Genomic DNA, 23,270 nt, shown 5'->3' with positions numbered 1-23,270 from the left:
ATGAGATCTCGACCTGAGCTATAATTAAGAGTCTGACACTCAACTAACTGAATCACTTGGGCACCCCCATATGGTGTAATATTGGTTTTAGGAGCAGAATCCAGTGATTCATCACTTACATATAACACCCATTGCTCATCACAAGTGCCTTCCTTAATACCCATCACCAATTTAGCCATCCCCCCTCATCTTCCCTCCATTAACTCTCTGTTTAGAGTCTCTAATGGTGTGCCTCCCTCTCTTTTTTCCCCCTTTCTCCTATGTCCATATGTTTTGTTTCTTAAATTCCACAAATGACTGAAATCATATGGTATTTGTCTTTCTCTGACAGACTTATTTTGCTTGGCGTAATACACTCTAGCTCCATCCATGTCTTTGAAAATGGCAAGATTTCATTCTTTTTGATTGCTGAGTAATATTCCATTGTGTGTATGTGTGACACACACCACATCTTTTTTATCCATTCCTTAGTTGATGGACATATGTGCTTTTTCCATAATTTGGCTATTGTTGATAATGCTTCTAGAAGCATTGATGAGCATGTACTCCTTCAAATTAACATTTTTGTGTCCTTTGGGTAAATACCTAGTAGTTTAATTGCTGGATCATAGGGTAGCTATTTTTAATTTTTTGAAGAGCCTCTATACTGTTTTCCAGAATGGCTGCACCAGTTTGCATTCCCACCAATAGTGTAAGAGGGTTCCACATCCTCACAAACATGTGTTGTTTCCTGAGTTGTTAATTTTAGCCATTCTGACAGGTGTGAAATTATAGTTTTCTCATTTTAACTGTCAAATCTTTATTATTTTAATTGATTTTGATTATTTTCTAACATATTACAGAGAGCTCTGCTTTCTTAATCAAAAAATGGTAAAGATAAAAATTTAACTTTTTTGATACCTTTAAGATCATTAGTATCATTCAGTAGACGTGTAAAGCTTGGTTTGCTATATATATTAAATGATACGTAATACATTGTCATAGTTATTTTTATTCTTTTCTGAGATCAGGCTTTCAGCTATTTTTTCTCAGTAATGTCTGAGTCATCCTCAATGCCTACCACTCACATTTGTAATTAGTTTGGTTTGCCAGATTTTTTAAAAAATGTTTATTTATTTCCGAGAGAGAGAGAGACATTGTGAGCAGGGGAGGGTCAGAGAGAGAAGGAGACACAGAATCTGAAATAGGCTCCAGGCTCTGAGCCGGCTGTCAGCACAGAGCCCGACATGGGGCTCAAACCCACAAACTGTAAGATCATGACCTAAGCTAAAGTTGGACACTTAACCGACTGAGCCACCCAGGTGTCCTGGGTTGCCAGATTTTTAAAAAGGTTGATTCTAATTGTATTCAAAATAGGAGCAGATAGGCTGTTAGTGAATAGATGATTTCTAAGCTTTGAATATTTGTGTATATTCTATGATTCTTTAGTATTTAGTCAATATACTATACACATGAAATAACATGAAGTCTTTGTTTTCTAATTTTTAGAAATAAAAATTATTTTAGTTTTATTTTCTTCCTATAAAAAATACATATTTATTGCATAAGGTATGCAAGTTTATGTGTTAAACAGAAATATGCTGATTTGGAAAAATGTTTATGACATCTTGAATTAAAATAGCCATTCAGGAGTGCCTGGTTGGCTCAATTGATTCTTGATTTCGGCACAGGTCATGATCTCACAGTTCATGAGATCAAGTCCTGTGTTGGGCTGTGCACAGATAGAGGGAGCCTGCTTGGGATTCTCTTTCTCCCTCTCTCTCTGCCCCTCCCCTACACACATGCACATGGTGCTTTCTTTCTCTCTCTCAAAATAAGTAAACATTTAAAAATTTAAAAAGTAAAATAGCAATTCAGATTAAAATATAACAAACTGCTATATATTTGTTCAAGAGACATAGGTAATATTTGTAAGTACATAAAAAAAGTAACCTCTGGAGAAGAGATATGATTTCAAGATATAGGGTATGATATGGGGTACTGGCAGTTAAGAGAAATCTATGTTTTTAAAATGTTTCTACATTTCTTTTATGTTATGTCAATATTACTTTCTAATTTTCTAAATTATTTTAAAAAATATTATATATATCCTAACCACCCAGTGACCTCCATTATTACTTCTCCACAGAATATACTTATCTATGAATATATATTAAAATACTGGGCTAGATATAGGTATATTGGACAACAATAAAACTGCCTTTTTAAAACAATTAGCAGGATTATATGAACATCTTTCCATGTCCAGAAAACATTTCTGCAAGTTTATTTTTAGTGCATTAGCTTAGATATGCATATTTCCTCGTGGATGATACACATAAAAATAATGTAAGGGATAAATGAAGTAGCTTTAGCCAATTTAGATCTACCGAACAACCTTGATTTTAAACAATGAGGTAAAGTATATATGTTTTCATTAACTGAATTGGTTAGATAACTGTTTTCAACACTCTAATTCATATAAACTGCTTAGAGAAAAGAGGTTAATTTATTTCTTTTTAAAATATATCAACAGTTTTATAAAAAGACATATCTGGCAACTCTCTGGTTATTTTGACCAATGTAACTTTTTATGATGTTGACTTTCATAGACATTTCAGGAATGATTACTTAAAAATATGAGTCTTAACTTATTTTTCAGAGTTTCAAAAAGAATTATAAATATCCTGAATCACTAGACTACATATCCAAGATTGGATGTGCACTGTCCATTACTGGTCTGGTCCTTACAATTGTATTTCAGATTGTCACCAGGTAAGAAGGGAAACAAGCCCCTTTTATAAGAAAAGTTGCTATCTTAATATTATTTCCTCTACACATATTTTCATCAGAATACAATCTCTTGGAGCTAAAAGGGAAATCAGAATTAGTTCAACAAGTTTATCTTATAGAAGAGGACACTCAGTTCTGGAGAGGCTAAGAAATACATACAAATAAATATATAATTAAAACTGTGGTAAGTGCTTTGAAGAAAAATTACATACTATGTAATTACAAGTTTGTCATGTAAAAATATTGTGGTCCCATAGCTCATTAATGCTATATAGTTTCTTTGTGTTGAATAGAACATACCTACCAGTTTGCATTTATAAAAGAACAAAACATTGCTAAACAATGTTTTTAAAAATTAAGCTAACTTAAAATACATATTAATGGGGCGCCTGGGTGGCTTAGTCGGTTAAGCTTCCGACTTTCGCTTAGGTCATGATCTCGCGGTTTGTGGGTTCGAGCCCCGCGTCGGGCTCTGTGCTGACTGCCAGCTCAGAACCTGGAGCCTGTTTCAGTCTGTGACTCCCTCTCTTTCTGACCCTCCCCTGCTCATGCTGTCTCTATCTCTCTCCTAGAAATAAATAAAACATTAAAAAAAATAATTAAAAAAAATAAAATACATATTAAGTTTTCAAATGGTCAAACTTTCAAAAAAAGTCTTTGAATTCCATGGTTCAAAAAAGATATAACTTAAGGGGCACCTGGGTAGCTGAGTCCTTTGTGTCCGACTTTGGCTCAGGTCATGTCTCACAGATTGTGGGTTTGTGCCCCACATGGGGCTACATGCTGTTAGTATAAAGCCTGCTTTGTCTTCTCTGTTTCTGTCTCTCTCTGCTTCTTCCCTGCTCATGCTCTCTCTCTCTCTCTCTCAAAAATAAATACATATTTTTTTAAGAAATCTAACTTAAAAAACTACCTATAAATACATATTTCTTTACACCTTGACCTCCTCACTGAAGGTCCAATTTTTTAAAGCACTTGTTATTTTTTTCACATGCTACATTCTTAACAGTCCGTAAATATAAGTTTATTATTTATTAGTTTACTTGGGTATTCTCTGTTTTTCCTATCACCATGAAAATCAATGAGGACAGTGAACTTTTCTGATTTTGTTGTTGCTATTGTTGCTTGTTTTGTTTTGACTAGTGTATCTCCAGGACTGAGCACAGTACCTGGCTCTTAGTAGAAGAATATCTGTAGAATAAGTGGGACTATTGAGTATATTCCTACGTGGTCCTCCTCCTCTCAAACTCAAGATGTCCCAAGATGAACTCATCTTTCTTTCAAAATTATTTCTCCCTACTAAATTCATTCATAAGTGTTTTATCAGATGTGTAGATTCAGAAATTTTTATTTTGAAGGCATTGCTGTTTGAAAATATTTTCTGAAATTTTATTTAAAAAATTAAAACCACAGAAAAGTTGCTAAATTCTTCAAGCATTTCCTAGGAACAGGGGTATTCTCTTCAACAGTATAATACCATCAACCAATTTACCATTGATATTACGGTGTCAGTATATTATACATATTCAAATTTCTTTAGTTGTCCCATTAATGTCCATTATAGCTGAGTGGTTTCTCCCCCCTAATTCATTTAGTTGTTATGTTTCTTTTTTTTTTAAATTTTAAATGTCTGTTTAATTTTGAGAGAGTGCTCGCTTCGGCAGCACATATACTAAAATAATTTTGAGAGAGAGAAAGAGACAGAGCACAAGTTGGGGATGGGGAGAGAGAGACACACACACACATAGAATCTGAAGCAGGCTCCAGGCTCTGAGCTGTCAGCACAAAGCCTGATGAGGGACTTGAACTCAGGAACTATGAGATTATGATCTGAGCCAACGTCAGACACTTAACTGACTGAGCCACTCAGGCACCCCAGTTGTCATGGCTGTTTAGTCTCATTTAGCCTAAAATACTTCCTCTGCTTTTTTGTTTGTTTTGGTCTGTCAGGACATTAAATCTTTTGAGATGTTCATGTCAGTTATATTGTAGAAAGTAGAATATTCACAGTTTAGGATTTGTCTGAAATGTTCCTCATGATTAGATGCAGGTTAAATATTTTTGATAAGAATACTAAATCATTAAGTCTTTTTCAGTGTTATATAGCAAGAAGCACATGATGTTAGTTTGTCCCATTATTGGTTGTATTAAATTGGATTCCTTGTTTACAGTGGTGTCTACAGGAATTCTCCACCCTAAAGGTTAATATTTTCCCCTTTGTAAGCAGTAAGTAATCCATGGGATGATACTTTAGAATTGTGTGACTATTCTGTTTCCCAACTTTTACTCAATGGTTCTTATTGGAATATAGTATTACCCTGATGGTTGAAAATGATTCTCTCTCTATTCCTTTGTAAAGAAGTGTACTCTCCAATGTAATCAGAGGGAGGCTCTTCATGTTGTTTTGGCATGTCCCTATCAGTTTTTAAGCACTTTTTAATTTCAGGTACAGCAAGATGACGCAGGCACATTTTTCACTTTCTCTGCCTCATATTTAGAAAAAGCCATTTGTTCAAAGAGCCAGCACTCCTTTTGATTTCTCTTCTATACCTATCACACATAATGAATTTCTTGCCATTCACTGTAAGTTTTTATAATGAGTGCTAATTATGGGCCAAGCACCATGTACAAACCGAATACCAAAATATGAACAAGCAAGTAAGCTCCCATCTCTCATGATATTTATATTCTTTGGCAAATACAGATGTTATACAAATATATACAGAATTAAATATAAGATTACAAATAGCAGTAAGTGCCTTGAATGAGCATTGCATGCCACGGAATTATGGGCCTGTTATGTAAAATGAAATGGTTCTTATATTTGTCCTTTTATTTGTATTTTTTTAATGTTTATTTTTTGAGAGAAAGCAGGCGGGGGAGGGGCAGCAAGAGGGGGACAGAGGAACTGAAACGGGCTCTGTGCTAACACAGAGAACATGATGAGGGGCTCCAACTCACAAACTACAAATTGCAAGATCATGACCTGAGGTGAAGTTGGACACTTAACCAACTGAGCTACCTGGGCCCCCTTTTATTTGTATTTCTATCATAATCATACTTGAACAGTTTTTGAACCCATTTGAATAAGTTGCAGTAGCTACATAACTAGTTTCTTTGCCTAAAATTTCACTACTAGTGGTTTTCAGGTTTTTTTAATTCTCTATCAACATGTTTCTTAGCATAGTTATGCTGCCATATATGTTACTAAAACCACATCAGGAAACAAAAACAAAAATTAAAAAATAGTATTGACTTTTAATTGTGAATCAAATAGTTTTCTTTGTTCATGGACAAAGTCCCACATAATTATATATAAATTACATATAATATGTATAAGTTATAGAAAATTATATATAACTTATATATATAAGATATATAAGCTACATAATATATAAATTATAATACATTATATAATTATATATTACATAGAAAAATAACACAATATTAATGTACAGAATATAGTAATAAACAGAAGAGCCAGGCTATTTGAAAATAGCGTGTTCTCCCTGTGAATTACAATTTCTGTCTGAAATTGGAAAAAATTAGAAACTAACTTTGCTTTTATATAAAAGTATATTTATATACTTTTTGCAGTATATTTTTGAGTACTTTTTGCAGTTCTGGTCATTAAAACTTTCAAAAGACTGAATGAGATTTTGAATTATTCAGAAAAATCTCAACTAAAACATCAAAAAGGTTAACAGAGTTCTGTTTAAATATAAACTTTTTATGCATTGTAGAAATCCAAAGACTGAGAAGGTTCATAATAAAATCATAGGGAATATGTAATTAGTAAGCAGACTTATTCATCAGATTTTGAGATATTAAAAATGGGTACTTGAAAATGTTAGAACTTTAAGCACAGTAATAAACTTAGGGAAATAGTTATTTGAAGAGGCCTTGTAGTCTGAAAAACCCAAAAGGGCTTAGATGGTAGCGAATGGAGATTCTTTAGCTTTCATTAATATAAGACTGCATACCATAGTATACAGAGACTAGTAATATGTCATTAAAGGGGCCTTAAGGATATATCTGCCTTTAACCATTAAGGCAAACAATACATGTACATTAAAGAGAATATGAAACCTGACATTTGAAATCAACATTATTTAGAGCAACCTTGAATTCTCTGCTAATCTGAAAATACACAGGTAGGCCACCACAGAACATACATGTGAGCATGAGCACACACACACATTCTCATTCTCTCTTTCTCTCTCTCCCACTGCCTTTTAAAGACTCCTGGTAAACAATGCCAGCTTGCAGACAAAATGAAAAAAGGCTGTTCTTTTCTAGCAAAGATCGTAGGTAAAGTTGAGAAGGAAAAAAACCCCAAAGGTTTAAAGAATACTTTGTTCTACCTCCCTATCCCAGAAATTATATCTTCAAACAAAGGAACAGTCTTCAAGCATGTTTTATATTATAAGGATCATCCAGAGCATCTTGACCTTTTGACTGTCCAGCAAGTATTTCCTAAAATATCACCCTTGGAACAATAGTCTTTGGGAGATATTCCATCAAAAAGGGTTATGAACTGTCTTACAGAAAAGACACAGGTGAAATTTTGTTGAGTGTAAGCCTTTCAGAGGGATAATAATTGTCAGCCTTCTCAAATTATGAAGAATGTAATTAGTAGCAATAGACCATGAAACACATTTTAAATATTTTTACTTAATTTAAAATGTTTATGAGAACCTTACTCTTTAAATGTAATGTATGCTAAACATTATACCATTTTGTTTTAAACTTAAAAAAGTAGTTCAAAATTGTATTTGGCCTTATTCTTTTAAAATCCTTACTTGTCTTTTTTCTATATAAAAGACTTTTTATTTTACTTATTTATTTTTTAAATGTTTATTTGTTTTGAGAGAGAGAATGTGTGTGTGTGTGTGTGTGTGTGTGTGTGTGTGTGTGTGCTGGAGTGAGGGAGGGGCAGAGAGATTAGGAGAGAGGGAGAATCCCAAGCAGACTCCAGCTCTCAGCATAGAACTCCATAGAGGGCTCGGACCCACAAACCATGAGATCATGACCTAAGCTGAAATCCAGAGTTAGGTGCTTAACTGACTGAGCCACCCAGGTGTCCCTATATAAAATACTTTTTAAAATGCAAGACTTTTTCCTCTACATTTGAACATGTGTTCGCTTATTAATGTGAAATTTTTTCCCATTTTGAAATTTTAAAAAATCCATTTAGAGTCTTTCTATAGATAACCTTTGTATATGTTTGCAAATCTGGAGTAGAACCTATTGTCTATTATGGTAGAAAAAACTGCCCTAAAAGTTACTGGCTTAAAACATTAATTTGTTATATCTAAGGACTTAACTTGGGCTCAAGTGGTCTTTCTTAGGGTCTCCTGTGAGACTGCAGTCAGATGGTGGGTGGAGTTGGACTAATCTGGGGCTCATCTGGTATGCTGGGAGAGATGGGCCTTTCTCCCTCTCCACATAGTCCTAGAGCATTCCTATGTGGTTTCTTCAGCAGGTTAGCTAGACTTTTTACCTGGTGGCTCAGAACTTCCAGAAGCATGAAGGGAAAAGAAAGCTTGTTATGGGTTTCATGGGCAGAGTGCCTTTATGGGACATTTCCTCCATAAAAAAAAAAAAAAAATTAGAAAATGTTTTACAACTGTATTGGTATAAAGGTGAATATATTAATATTATATGGTCATATTTGTTCTTTGACCTATAAAAGTTAATTCCTTTCCCTTTTGATTTTAAAAGGAGTTAAAACTTTGTTGTGGGCCATAAAAGTATCATTGGCCCTAAGCACTACTTTGCTGAATAAGTTGGCCCTGGCTTCCAGGCTTCTGGTGCATTTCATTAGGTAGATCAAGTCACAGGCTGGCCCTGAGGGGACTAGATACCAGATAGTAGAATCCAGTGGAAGTCTTCACTGCAGAATAGGGGTCACCTTTGATTACAACAGAGTTTCAAGAAAGGATGTATCATGGGTGCCTGTGTGGCTTAGTTCGAGCCTCATGTTGGGCTTCAAGCTGACAGCACGGAGCCTGCTTGGGATTCCCTCTCCCTCTCTCTCCTCCCTCCTCTGCTCTCTTTTTCTTCTCTTTTTCTCTCTCTATAAATAAATAAACTTAAAAAAAAAAAAGAAAGGTTGTATTGAACTATGTTCTCTAACTCACTTCTCTGTGGAAATGAGAGGACAGTTGGGAAGGTAGTTTTACCAGCTGGCCCACTGGGCTGTGAGCTGAATTTACACTGAGTAATAATATTTCTTTGTTCATTCACAATTTCACTAGAGTTTATTTTTTGCAGCTGTTTTATTTATTTGTTTAATTATGTTTACTTGCTTTCAGGAACGTCAGAAAAACCTCAGTAACCTGGGTGTTCGTCAGCCTGTGCACATCAATGTTGATTTTTAACCTCCTCTTCGTGTTTGGAATTGAAAACTCCAATAGCGTAATAAAAAATGATAGTGACACCAATAAGATGGACTCTACTGAAAATCAAATACCCGCTCAAGATACTGTTTTCATCTCGAATCCCACCTGCACTGTGGTGACTGCCTTGCTCCACTATTTCCTGTTAGTGACATTTACCTGGACCGGGATCAGTGCCGCCCAGCTCTATTTCCTGCTAATTAGGACCTTGAAGCCTCTACCTCAACATTTCATTCTGTTCATCTCTTTAATTGGATGGGGCAAGTGTTTGCTTTTCTACTTAGTCAGAAATTTAATTTTGTTGAAATAACTTAATTTAAACAAATACCTACTGAAGGCCTAACAGCTCAAGTCCTTTAGGTAGGGGTGATGGAAAGCCAGCACCACCAGGAGTGCCTTCTGCCTGGCATTCACACTCCTGGGAAGGAGACAGATGTGATCAGGCAGCTGTACTAGTCACGTCGTAATCTTACCTCGAGATGGTAATTTCCTTTAATATCTCTAGTAGTTTGATTTGAAATTTAGACCACATATAATGAGTTTCCTAGATACTTTAAAATTTTTTTAATGTTTTTTTCTTAATTTATTTTTGAGAGAGAGAGATACAGCATGAGCAGGGGAGGGTCAGAGAGAGAGTGAGACACAGAATCCGAAGACAGGCTCCAGGCTGGTCAGCAGCATAGAGCCCAACATGGGGCTTGAACCCATGAACCATGAGATCATGACCTGAGCCAAAGTCAGATACTTAACCGAGTAAGCCACCCAGGTGTCCCTTCCCTAGCTACTTTAAAAGAAGTATTTCAAGAAAATCAGAGTGACTCTAAGAAAAATAATTTGAAAAATTTATTGGGTTCCAGAAAAGAATTGTGTTTGTGATATCTAAATTCAAATTTCTTCAAGTTAAAGAGGAATTAGGCCATTTAAGAATGGAAATTATGGTAAGTGTTACAAAGGAACCAGAAATAGCATCAGGTTAGTATGTACAGCCAACAATAAAAGAGAGAGACAAACAGTTACAGAAAAATTATGTCCCCCATTGACCTACATCTGTGGGTCATTTAGTACATTTAGAGTAGAAAGAATGACACAGTCTTAAAAATGGTCAGATGTATAATTCATTTGTGTTCTTTTATAATTAATTCCAGTCTTGAGTAAATTATTAATTTGGTGCCTCTCTTTTACCATATAGGAGTCCCAGCTGTAGTGGTGGTTCTGACAATAGGACTTATTTTTTCTCAGAATAAGGATAGGCCACATTGGGAGTTAAGCTACCGGCAAGAGGAAATGTAAGTTTACATTTTTAAAAAATGTTCATTTACTTGACATAAGAGTATAATTGTTCAGTGACATTGAATTCAAATATCAATGAACATATGAATCTCACTTTATAACTATCATATTATAAGTGGGTATTTCAAATTCTCAAAGAACGCTTTATATTTTAAATATAGGACATGAAAGTTTCCTATGATAAATCCTTTTGTAAAACAAGTAATTACCTTCTATACTTATAATCTGAGCTTTCTTATATTAGCCTTGTCTTCTTTTATTAAGCCTGAAAATCATAGGACACAATATGTGTGATCCTTAGTAACCCTTTATCTTAGTTTTTTTTTTTTTTAATCTAGAAAATGGGAATAACAATTGACAGTAATACCCACTCTGAGGTCCTGGTGATGGGTCAAGCAAGTGTGAAAATATTTCATAACTTGAAAAGCACTATCCATTCTTATGACCAGTTCTATGTTGATAAGATTATAATGAACACTTGATGATGATTTATCACACATTACTAATTCTCCCTGTGATTATAGCGTGAATAATGAACTGTTACTAATGGAAATAACTGACTGTTTGGTGTTTGCTCTTTATGTGAGTTAGGAGAGAAGAAATCTCAGCTGAACTCTTTACATGTGTCTCTGCTGCCAAACAGCAAATGCTCTTTAGTTTATCCTCCCTTTTCCTTTTATAATCCAGCCATTCTCACCCCCAGATCTACCTTAAGTCCCAAAGCAACTTAAAAAAAACACCACAGAATTCCAGGAAATATACCAGTACACCTAAGTAAAGTCTGTGGTGTCAGGGCGTATGCCTAGTTCCAGGGCTGACCATGCCCAGCTGTAGATTCGGAGGCTATCTGCCTAGCCTGATTTTAGAGGCCAAACACTCCAGGTACTATTTTCTCTGTTTAATTATGTTTAATTAGGGTTAACTATCTTCTAATTAGTTAAAAATGTTTTAATTCCACAATTATAGAACAGGGGTAAGATGCAAATATCTCACGGGAGAGTTAATTCACTTCATATAGCATCACTGATTTCCTTCCCTAACCCTGGGACAGGGCTAGACAGGGCCTTTCCTGTAAAGGCCTTCAGGAGAAAGAAGCCTACCATCTTAAATAAATTCACATTGAGCTATAAATAATTGAGAGCAGATTCTTTCCTGAGTACGCTGTAGGTGTTAGGAAAGACACTGGGTGACTGATAATAAGAGAAGTTGGGTAGAGACAAAGGATGTTTAACATGAATATCTGCTTCATCTTGGACTCATCCCCCACCTTTCACCCTATACACGTGCATCAAGGGTCACATTTCTTCAGGATGTATGTGGAAAGAGAAGGGATTATTTTTTGGTTTCTTGAGTTACCCTCCCAACAATTATATCACCATATCCCACACTCTCCCTTACTGCTCCCAGCTCTGCCAGTCATACATGAAACCTCTAACTCAGTTCCCCTCATATACTGCTATCTCTGCAAGGACCCAATTAAAGGGTGACTTCAGGGCAGTACATACTCCTCTTTAATGCTCCATCCCCTGATTTTTGGTACTACCATCATATAGGTTGTTTCATACCCTTCTGAAGGATTGAGGTAACATGGGAAATTATAATGCCCAAGAGGGAAATTCTTTTCAACTGTATGCTGCATATGATAGAGCTATCTTCATGGTATGTTTCATGGCAAAATCACCATGGAATTAAACAGTCCATCTGAGGTCCACTTGTGATGCTCTCCAGACCTCAGGTCCATAGCCGTTCGTCAGATCAGTCTCCACACTGTGCGCTCTCCAATCTTAATTCTAGAAATTCCACTCCATACCTATAAGGGTTAGTCTGACTGTAGGAGCCATCCCTCTCTTAGACAGTCTATTTCTCAAAATGAGTTACTAAATTTAGAATAACAATAGGGGAGGCTATTATGAGAACAAATTCAGCATGGCCATTTCTCTAGGAAGGACAAAGGAAAGAGGGAGTGAGGAGTCCTGTCCTAGTGCACACTTCCTGACGACCATGGGTATCTAAGCCTATTTCCCTTCCAGGGGTCCCCATTGGTATGAGGTGGCTGAGAAGTCATGTACACACACACATACACATCTATAGTACAAATAGTAATCCTCAGAAATTGTATTGTTGAAAGTAGAAACAACTCAAGACTCATTCAGGTAAGTCTGAATGCACACACAGACACACATACACACATGTATAGATACACACATATGTATATATATATGTATATATATATATTTGTCAAATTGTTTCATAATTAACAAGTCTGCCTTTATCCAATAGAGGTGTATTGTTCATTTTCTGTCTCTATCCTTTCCTCCCCTCTTAAACTGTGTTTCTCTAGACTGTCTAGATAAGAAATGTGTTCATCTCTTTCATTTAAAACTTTTCATAGCCACTTGTGGGGTACCTGGGTGGCTCAGTTGGTTAAGCATCTGACTTGGGCTCAGGTCGTGATCTCACAGTTCGTGAATTTGAGCCCCATATCAGGCTGTGTGCAGACAGCTCAGAGCCTGGAGCCTGCTTCAAATTCTGTGTCTCCCCCGCTCTCTCTCTCGCCCCCTCTCAAAATAAATAAATGTTAAAAAATTATTTTTAAAGTAAAACTTTTGATAGCCACTTGCTTAGCCACCAAAGGATCTTCTAGAGATTTGAAGCCCTCAGCAGGATTTCATTAAATTCTCAGCCAAGTGCTCTCCTATTTCTTCTGTGTAAGAGATAGCAAAATGGAGAATGGCAGGAGCATTGGCCTCCAGTTACAGATGAAAGGAAAGCCTAAATTCCTGAAGATAAACTTGCTCACTCTCATTATTTTAAGGATAGACCTATTCTATCTGTTAATGGATGAAGGCACTCCTTTTTATTTTTTAATTCATTACAGAGATTTGAACATCTTCCCAGTTTCCTTCTAGGTCATTTGGATTTCTAATAACTTAAAATATAACAACATTTCAATGCAAAACAGTTTAGAAATCTTTTGACATGTATAATAATGGTGTTTTGCCTGCAGGGGAACAAAAACACACATTAATTGAAAGCCAAATATGTGCCAAATATTCTCACATTATTTTGTTAATAATAATGCCCACCTGGGGTGCCTGCGTGGCTCAGTCGGTTAAGCATCTGACTTGGGCTCAGGTCATGATCTCGCAGTTTGTGAGTTTAAGCCCTGCATTGGGCTCTGTGCTGACAGCTCAGAGCCTGGAGCCTGCTTCAGATTCTGTGTCTCCCCTCTCATAGATGAGAGAAAACACCACCAAAATCACCATCACCAATTGCAACAATAACAACAAAAAACCCAAAATAGATGCAGTTAGGTTAAATAACTATTAAAATATTTTTATAAAGTAAGAAACTATGTAAATACTTTATGGTATAACAAAATAATGGAGTAGTATGCAGCTATAAAAAATAATGAGGGCAATCTTTATAATCTTATCTGCAGTGACCTCCAACAGATGTTGTTAAGTAAGGTATAGAAGTATGACATATTATTATTTGTTTAAAAATCAGAAAAAAATTGATGGTGTATGCATAGCCCAAATCTGGAAGAATACACAAGAAACACTGATTAACACTGGAGACAGAAACTAGGTGACGAGGGATAGTTGTAGGAGGGATGGTTGTAGGAGTAGTTATCTCTCTCTGATGATTTGTACCTTTAAAATTTTGAGCCATTTGATGTGCTATATGTTCCAAAATGAAATAAAACAATAACTTGCCTAAAGTTAGACACCTAGTAATTGATAGAGTGACATGTAAATTTGGCACTGCCTGACTGAAAAGCCACTTTCCTTCCAGTAGCCCGTACATCAAGAAATACAACAGAATTAATGCATTTCATTTTTTTTCTAGTGGTGGAATTCTTGAAAGCCATTTCAAATATACAGTAGAGTGCAAAGGGATATTGGCTTTTAGCAGTTCTTTCAGTAAAATGAATGTCAGTAATGTTAATAACATAGAGAATGGTATGTATACCTTTTGTAGTCTACTAATTTTTTTCTCTCCATAGTTGCTGGCTGGCAATTCAAGAAAAAAATGCACTGGTAACTAGTCCATTTTTGTGGTCATTCATCTTACCTGTGACTCTTATCCTCATCCACAATATTGTTGTATATATTATCATCATAGTCAAAGTGATATGGAAGAATAATAACAATCTGACAAGGTAAGATTACCCATTACTGGGAAACTTCAGGCCTACTCATCTGATATATAATACAGTACTATAATATGTCCACAGTCCCCAAAAGAATTTTCAGACTCTGGTACAATGGCAAGAATATGTCGTTTGCAAGGCAGATTTTCTTTTAAACTTGTCTCCGAAAGTAGATCTTCCCTTCATCTTCAGTGCATTATATACATGCTTTTGTGCTATATGAGCCTAATTAAAAACTAAGCCCATAGACTTTAAGAAAAAAAAATTTCTTTGCCAATCTCTATTCAAGAAATCAGATTTGAATAATTAAAGAAGTTGGAAGATTGTGAGGAGATGCTGGTAACTGTATAGCTGCAGGCTATATTTTACACGTGTTTCTTGAATCTGATAATGGCTTTAAGTTTTTAAAATTTGTTTAAAACATTAAAAATTGGGAGAGTTCACTTAAAAATTATATTTTCTTTTGAAAAAATTAGAACATCTGGCAACATTGGGTCTACATTTCCTGCAGGGGTGATGTATGCTCCCTGGATTTGGATTATCAGTTCCCATGTATATTGCTTCTCTCCTTTCTATAACCTTTCTGACTCCAATAAGCATTTTCATTGTCATACCTGGTAAACAAAAGAGCTTTCAGTTGGAGAGGCAAATAACAGAAACCATGACACAAATATACTGTCCTTATCCCCACCTTCTACAATGCAGATTGATAGAACATGGTGCTAATGAAGCCATGAATCCAGGAGGTTTAATTTTATAAGACTGTGTTTACCCCAGTACATCCTTTATAAGCACATCTGTGAGCTTTGTTGGTCACCAAATGGATCCATTTGGTATGTTCAGATGGGAGAAAACTGTCATTAGTGGGAATATCATCTTAAATATGTGCTTTATTGATCAAGAGTAAGTATCCTCTTTCTTATCTGAATGATAGTCCATATTGAGGGGCAATGTGAGGAGAAAAGACTGTCATTGGTCATCTTGCCAACGTTTACTTTACTAGTAATGCAGAAAAATCTTTGTAAAGTCTTCTTAGTCTAATTGCATGTTAGTTATATTTACTTTGTACAAAACAGTATCATTTTGGCCACAGACAGCAACAAATTTGTATTTCTAATTTTAGAGGGTAGATCATGGTTCTTAAGTTGGCTTAGTTACAGTGAAAATCAGGTCACAATTTAATTATTTAACAAATTATCTTTCATGTATCAGTTAGCTTTTGCTGAATAACAAACCACCCCAAACTTTTAGCTTGGAGTGACAAATATTTATTTGTCATAAATTTGAGTATTTATCAGGTAGTTGTTCTGGTCTTGGATGGCTTGAATACGGATGGATGATCTAAGATGACTAATTTTTGTGCCTGATGGTGTTTGGTTGGTTGGTTTAGAGTGGGAGCTGCTCATTTGGGAAATTTAAGCTCTGCTCCATGTGGTCTCTCATCATCTATTAGTCCAGTTTAGGCTTCTCAGCTTAGTGAAGTCAGGATTCCAAAGAACAATTTAAAAAAGGCCAGTTCTACTGAGCAAAATGCATTTAAGCTTCTGCTTGTGTAACAATTGCTAACATCCCAGTGTAAGTCATATGACTGAGCCCAGATTCCTACATTTCTACATTTTAATACTCTGTCATTCCCATATCAACCTGCATCATAGGAAAGTCCCAGATGCCCAGAAAAGGAATTGCACACTGGCTGATACACAAAATAATTACCAAACTAAAATTCCTTTCCAAACAAAACATTGATTTTGTGTGTGTGTGTGTGTGTGTGTGTGTGTGTGTGTGTGAAATTTGACTGCAGTAGTATTACGGGACTGTTTATGCCTGAGCTTTTAAGCAGGTATCACTTTATTTACAAATAAAACTTGCTAAGTCATATTTTATCCAGACATAGGCCTAACATGGTTTTTCCACTTAATACATAATAGTGTTAAATAGTGTGTATGGACAGCTGAATATGTATTCTCAATTAGAGGGTAACTATGATATTAATAAATAAAATTATATTAGTAAGTAAAAAGCTCCTATTTTCTTTCTTCCTTTCTCTTACCTAGCACAAAAAAGGTTTCAACACTAAAGAAGATAATTCGTATGTTATCAATTGCAGTTGTGTTTGGAATTACCTGGATTCTGGCATACCTTATGCTAATTGATGATAATTACGCCAGACTTGTCTTCAACTACCTGTTCTGCCTTTTCAACACTACTCAGGTATGGTGTGGGTTAGTCTGAAAGTAGCACACCATGCAGTGGTGGAGATGATATCACCCTGGACTACCCTGAAGTTTTCTTCTTTTAAAACCTTGAAGGTCATTGTTTAGTTACATTTTAGGAGACTCTATTTTTAGTACATTTTGAAGGAAGAGGAAAGATATCTCTTTATGACCTACCTATTATGTCCTTTCCTGGAGTGGAGTTCATAGAATATAATTATAGTAGGGTTGGACCATGTTATTCCCTCTTCTCTAAGCAGAAGCGATTTTGTCCAGCAACTGGCTTGGCCAACACCTTCTGATTCCTGGCCTCCCATGCAATAGGTTCAAGGCAGCCCCTCACCATGGTTGACATGGACAATGTTACAATTATTGCTGGAGCTTAAACCCCTGTGGGATTGGCTGAATTTTTTTCTTTCTCTCTCTCTTTTTTTTACAATTTTATAAGATTATGTGTCTTATCTTTAAAAAAAACTTTTATTGTGGAATAATTGGGAATAATTACAGATATAATGGTATTTATTTATTTATTTATTTATTTTTAATATAATTTATTGTCAAGTTGGCTACCATACAGTATATACAGTGTGCTCTTGGTTTTGGGGGTAGATTCCCATGGCTTTTAGCTTAGATATAACACCCAGTGCTCATCCCAACAAGCATCCTCCTCAATGCCCATCACCCATTTTCCCCTCTCCCCTATCCCCCTTAAACATTCAAATTGTTCTCTGTATTTAAAAGTCTCTTATGGTTTGCCTCCCTCTCTGTAACTATTTTTCCCCTTTCCTTTACCCATGGTCTTCTGTTAAGTTTCTTAAGACCCACATGAAAACATATGATATCTTTCTCTGACTGATTTATTTTACTCAGCATAGTACCTTCCAGTTCCATCTATGTTGCTTCAGATGGCATGATTTCATTCTTTCTCACTGCCACGTAGTATTCCATTGTATATAAAAATATATGTATATATATTATATATATAAATGTATGTATGAATGTATCTATTCATCTGCTGATGGACATTTAGGATCTTTCCATAATTTGGCTACTGTTGAAAGCACTGCTATAAACATTGGGGTACACATGCCCCTTTGAATCAGCACTCCTATATCCTTTGGATAAATTCTTAGCAGTGCTATTGCTGGGACATAGGGTAGTTCTATTTTTAATTTTTTGAGGGACCTCCAAATAGTTTTCCAGAGCGGCTGCACTAGCTGGCATTCCCACCAACAGTGCAAGAGGGTTCCCTTTTCTCCATATCTTCTCCAGCATCTGTTGTTTCCTGAGTTGTTAATTTTAGCCACTCTGACTGGTGTGAGGTGATATCTCAGTGTGGTTTTTGATTTGTATTTTCCTGATGATGAGTGATGTTGAGCATCTTTTCATGTGTGTGTTGGCAATCTGGATGTTTTCTTTGGAGAAGTGTCTATTCATGTCTTCTGCCCGTTTCTTCACTGGATTATATGTTTTTTGGGTGTTGAGGTTGGTAAATTCTTTATAGATTTTTGGATACTAACTCTTCATCCAATATGTCATTTGCAAATATCTTTTCCAATTCTATTGGTTGCCTTTTAGTTTTATTGATTGTTTCCTTTGCAGTGCAGAAGATTTTTATCTTGATGAGGTTCCAATAGTTCATTTTTATAACTTTTTAAATTAAGGTGTATAACATAATGATTTGATATACATATACATTATTGAGTGACATTGGCATAATCCATGTAGATTATTTGCTTATAGGCTTTAAAATCCTGAAGTGATGACTTTAATTCTAGCTTTACTAATTCAACTATTAATTTAAAAATATATATATATAATTTAATCAAATTAAATAGAATTATAGTTTTGTAAGTTTGTTTGTCCTCTTTCTTCTTGTACTCAGAAATGAACTTTTTATGTATAAAAGTTTTATTTAACTAGATTTTCAGTTCTCTCATTCAAGAAACATGCTTGTGTGTATCTTTTACAGTAGATAACATTTTGCTTAATATCAGTATGGACTATACTTGTCTAATATTTTGTGAAGAAACTGCAGTGTTTGATGATGATCTTGTCACTGACAGTAGTAACCACTGTGTGAAGCTGCTATCATGTTGGTTGTTTCTGGCCATCCTCAAATATCACTGAGGAGGCAAGTCTTTGATACAAAATGGAAACTATTGGAAGAGCATTACATAAATTTGCCTGGACCACAAATTATGAAAGTCTGTAGAGTGCCATGTGGGAGCTGTTTGGCTGTTTAAATTGCTACCACCGTGTTTAATGTTTGTAAGCACTTCACCCTCTATTCCTGGTAGCCCTCTCCAGTGCCTTTTGAGAATTAGTGCCTCAGACACTGAATGTGTGCCTGCCACTAAATTTAAATGGATATAAGGCAGTTTTCCACTGCTGTCAACACCCAGTGGAAATTCCCTAAGGGAAATAAAGAGGATAAACATAGTCTGGGTTATCAATAGGATAAACTTAGTCTCATGGGCTTGTTGCCTAGAGTGATGAGAAGTTTAGAAAAGTACCAGAAAGAAGGTATAGTCAAAGATATTCTCTTCTCCATGATATGAGTGGCACATTACAAAATAGAGGCTCATTACGAAATGTTAATACTGTCTAGCAAAATTGAGGGTGGCCATATGACAAGAGAACTGGGCTAAAAGGAGAGTTAGGATATGTTCCAGCTTTACCATTAATGATTCATATGATTTTAGCAAAGTCATACAACCTCTCTGAGTGAGGTATGTAAAATATAAAATGGACGAGGGTGCTAAAATTGATACCGTGTTTCTCAAAGTGGGTCTGAATATTGCATAGGTCAGAATTTACATAGTATACTAAAATGTTTACTTCTAGGCCTCATCCCTTACCTAGAAAATCAGAATCTACAGGGTAAGAACTAGGAATCTTCACTTTAAACAAGGGTTTGATTTTTATGTACACCAAAATGAGTAGTTTACATGTAAGGCTCCTTCTAGATTTAGAATGCTATAATTCTAATGGACAGTTACTACGTGCTATAGATATTACTTAAAAACACAATTCAATCTTTTTGCTAGTGAGAATTAGTTTAATCCATGCATTTTGTCTTTTTTGATAACACTTCAGGATTTTAGGGAATATAGAAATATTGGGATGCCACTCAGACAGTTTCACAGGATGGCTTCTTTATGAATTCTCAATGGTCTAGGTCTTTTCCTAATTGTTGCACAAGAAGACATCCATCCAGTCTTGTCTTTACCTTAGAATTTAAAGATGAAATATGTACTTCACAAAGAGTACCAGATTTCTCATGTCTTCCAAATAAATCTCTCTTCCTTGAACAATCAGGATGGTCAGTGGACACTTTTGTGTCCCTATGCATACTTCCTTGTGTCATCAAGGCCTTCCCCAGACAAATAGGTACCACCTGTTGGATAACAATCAAGTTAATTTTCCTGATTTTGGCCAGATAACTGGTCTGTCTCTTGCCAATGTGTATTGATTTTATGATACATAGACTCTCAGGGTCTTTGGGTTATCTTACCACAGTACCAAACGTCTCCTACAATAGTATTCATAGGATATGGTTCTAGAAATAAATAGGCTTGAGCTCTATTTATGCTCAAGATGCCAGGATGGAGACATGATGGATTTTTAAAAATAGCCTTTAAATTTGAAATAGTGTAAAACAAGAAGTTGCAAAATAGTATAGAGTTCACATGTACTCTTTTCCCAGCTTTTGCCAGTGATATCTTTTATAACCCTAGTACATTGTCAAAATCAAAAAGTGAACATTGGCACAATACTATTACTCAACTATTCATATTATTTAAACTGTTATTTTCACAAAGGATATTTATGAGAAATTAACAGGCAACACTTAGATGCTATCATATACTTTATAATATCTTTCTATTGTAGTTATAAGCAAGAGGTTGAGTAGTATATTGGATAGAAAAGTTTTGGAGCCAAATGGAGTTGAGTTCAACGCAAGACTATACTGATTACTAGTTGGGTAATCTTAGGTTAGTTACTTAATTTATCTGAGCAATAGTTTTCTCACCTAACATGGGGATAGTAAGGACAGTAAGGCTCATTTTATAGAGTTGGTGTTAGGATTAAATGATTAGGATTAAAGGAAAAGCGGTGTCTGATACCAATAAGACTTCATTAATTCATAGTTTTTATTTTAAAAGTGTATAGAAAATAGTACTCAGTCTTTTATGGACTAATTTCTCATGCACATCTGAACTTTATATGTAAAGGACAGAAAAGCAACAAATAGAAGTGCTTAAAAACTTTTTTTGTCCTTAAATTCACTAATTTTTTAGTTATATTACTAAAACTCCAAGAAATGTACAGTCATAGAATGTTAGAACTGAAAGAAGAATTAGGTAACCCATAATCAATCTACCTCCTTCAGAAATAAAAAACCAAACAGGTTAGGAAAAGAATGAAATTACTCTGCCATACTAAAACATAAAATATTTGGTCTTTGTCCTCAGGTCCTGACACAGAGTTCCTAAAATCCTTGAAATCTTTGGAGTGATATGAGTTTCTTTTGTGTGCTAATGAATGACTGGTGGTTGGGGTCCCTGGAAAGCTTTAGGCTGGAGGCTTATTGCCAGAAAGACCAAACCTTGATTTGAAGCTTGGAACTTTCAGCCCTACCCCTCAACCTCCAGGAAAGTTAGAGGGGCAGGAGATGGTCACCAATGGCTGATGAGTTAATTACCAAACCTGCATAATGGAACCTCCATAATAAACCCTAAATGAAGGGGTTTGGAGAGCTTCTGGGTTGGTGAACATATTGAAGTGCTGGGAGGGTGGTGCACCTGGACAGAGAATGGAAGCTCCATGCCCCTCCCCTCACACCTTGTTCTATGATCTCTTCTATTTGGCTGTTCCTGGGTTGTATCCTTTATAGTAAACAGTAAAGACCTTTCTGGAGTTCTGTATTTCTAGTAAATTATCAAATCTGAAGTGGGGAGGTGGGTTATGGGAACCCCTGTCATGGCAGTCAAGTCAGACAGAAGTGTGGGTAATGTGGAGACCCAATATTTGCCACTAGCATCTGAAGTGAAGGCAGGCATGGGCCTGAGCCTTAACCTGTGGAATTTGACACTAACTCTGGGTTGTTAGTGTCAGAATTTAATTGAGTTGTAGGACACCCAGTTTCTGTCAGGAAGAAAAAGAGCATCTCAGTTACATAGCCAACATGTGGTAAACTCAGACCTGAATTCAGATCTTCCAATTCTTCTTCCTACATGTAGCACTTCATATATGAGAAGAATGTGGTCTCAACACCATGAGACAACAAAGTGCACAGCAGCTGCAGATGTAATCACTCTAATTGGGGAGTTGTTGAGCATGATGAGAAGGGTATCTGGCAGAGTAAAATAAATCACTTCCCTGAGTCTGTTATGTCAACACTGATCTAACATTAAATTATTATTCTATCTGCCAGGGATTGCAAATTTTTATCCTCTATACTGTCAGAACAAAAATCTTCCAGGAAGAAGCTTCCAAAGTGCTGAAGTCACTGTCGCTGTCCACTGGGAGAATGAAGTCGATGCCATCAGCAGTCTCAGTGAGGCTGCGTGTGAGGATGTATGACATGATCAGATCATTTCCATCCCTAAATGAACACTTTAGACTGCTGGAGCCATCTGTAATTACAGAGGAAACTACACTCTCTGAAAGTGACCAAGCAAACCCAAGCATCTAGATTGTAAAACTATTAGCTTTTGTAATCCTCTTTTTATTTAACTCATGTTAAGTTTTGTTTATTCTGTTTCTTTCCTTTATTACTCAGTTCTCCCAGAAAGTCTCCATCAACATACTTTGCTAAAGGCTAATAATCAGGTAAAACCTGCTGTTTATTATCATCAGAGATAATGGATTTGGAAGTTTATCTATTATTCAATAGATTCTTACCTGAATGAGGTGAAGAATTCCACCCAGCATTCAAGATAATTTAAGATTATAATTGCTACTTATATCATAAAGTCTATGTGACAAACTTTAGTAAAACAAATTATTTTACAGTTTACTAAAAAGGACATGAGGAGAAGGGTGCCTGGGTACCTCAGTTGGTTAAGCTTCTGACTCCTGGTTTCTGCTCAGGTTATGATCTCATAGTTTTGTGAGTTCGAGCCCCACATCAGGCTCTGCACTAGCAGCATGGAGCTTGCTTAGGATTCTCTCTCTTTCCCTCTCTCTCTGTCCCTTCCACACTTGCTGTTTCTGTCTCTCTCAAAATAAATAAACTTAAAAAAAAGGAAATGAGATAAATTTCCCTTACAGAACAAAATGACTCCTAATGAACACTGTACAGAGTTGCTTGTATATATAATACTTTTGATTTGTGAATATTTTAATTTATATGTGCTTATACTTTGATTTCTACTTAATATTGTGTCAGTTTAACCTCTGGAAAGGGATATTTTTTCAAAAAATTGCATG

The 23,270-nt window shown here is 35.7% G+C and overlaps 1 protein-coding gene across 1 annotated transcript in view; it reads left to right on the top strand.

Annotated features, from left to right (window-relative positions):
- The window catches only part of ADGRG7 (adhesion G protein-coupled receptor G7), a 67,888-nt gene extending 45,355 nt beyond the window's left edge, over nucleotides 1–22,533 (top strand). The window contains exons 11-16 of the mRNA XM_039251949.1: nucleotides 2,642–2,754; nucleotides 9,090–9,433; nucleotides 10,363–10,459; nucleotides 14,473–14,628; nucleotides 16,674–16,830; nucleotides 22,273–22,533. Coding sequence (XP_039107880.1) covers nucleotides 2,642–2,754; nucleotides 9,090–9,433; nucleotides 10,363–10,459; nucleotides 14,473–14,628; nucleotides 16,674–16,830; nucleotides 22,273–22,533 — 1,128 coding nt within the window. The remainder of the gene's footprint in view (nucleotides 1–2,641; nucleotides 2,755–9,089; nucleotides 9,434–10,362; nucleotides 10,460–14,472; nucleotides 14,629–16,673; nucleotides 16,831–22,272) is intronic.
- Nucleotides 22,534–23,270: the final 737 nt, after the last annotated feature.

The sequence above is a fragment of the Hyaena hyaena genome, unplaced genomic scaffold (genome assembly GCF_003009895.1).
Source record: "Hyaena hyaena isolate Hyena2069 unplaced genomic scaffold, ASM300989v1 scaffold_407, whole genome shotgun sequence".
NCBI classification, from domain to species: domain Eukaryota; kingdom Metazoa; phylum Chordata; class Mammalia; order Carnivora; family Hyaenidae; genus Hyaena; species Hyaena hyaena.
The sequence above is the reverse complement of the archived record's forward strand: the minus strand, read 5'-3'. Positions and strand labels throughout refer to the sequence as shown.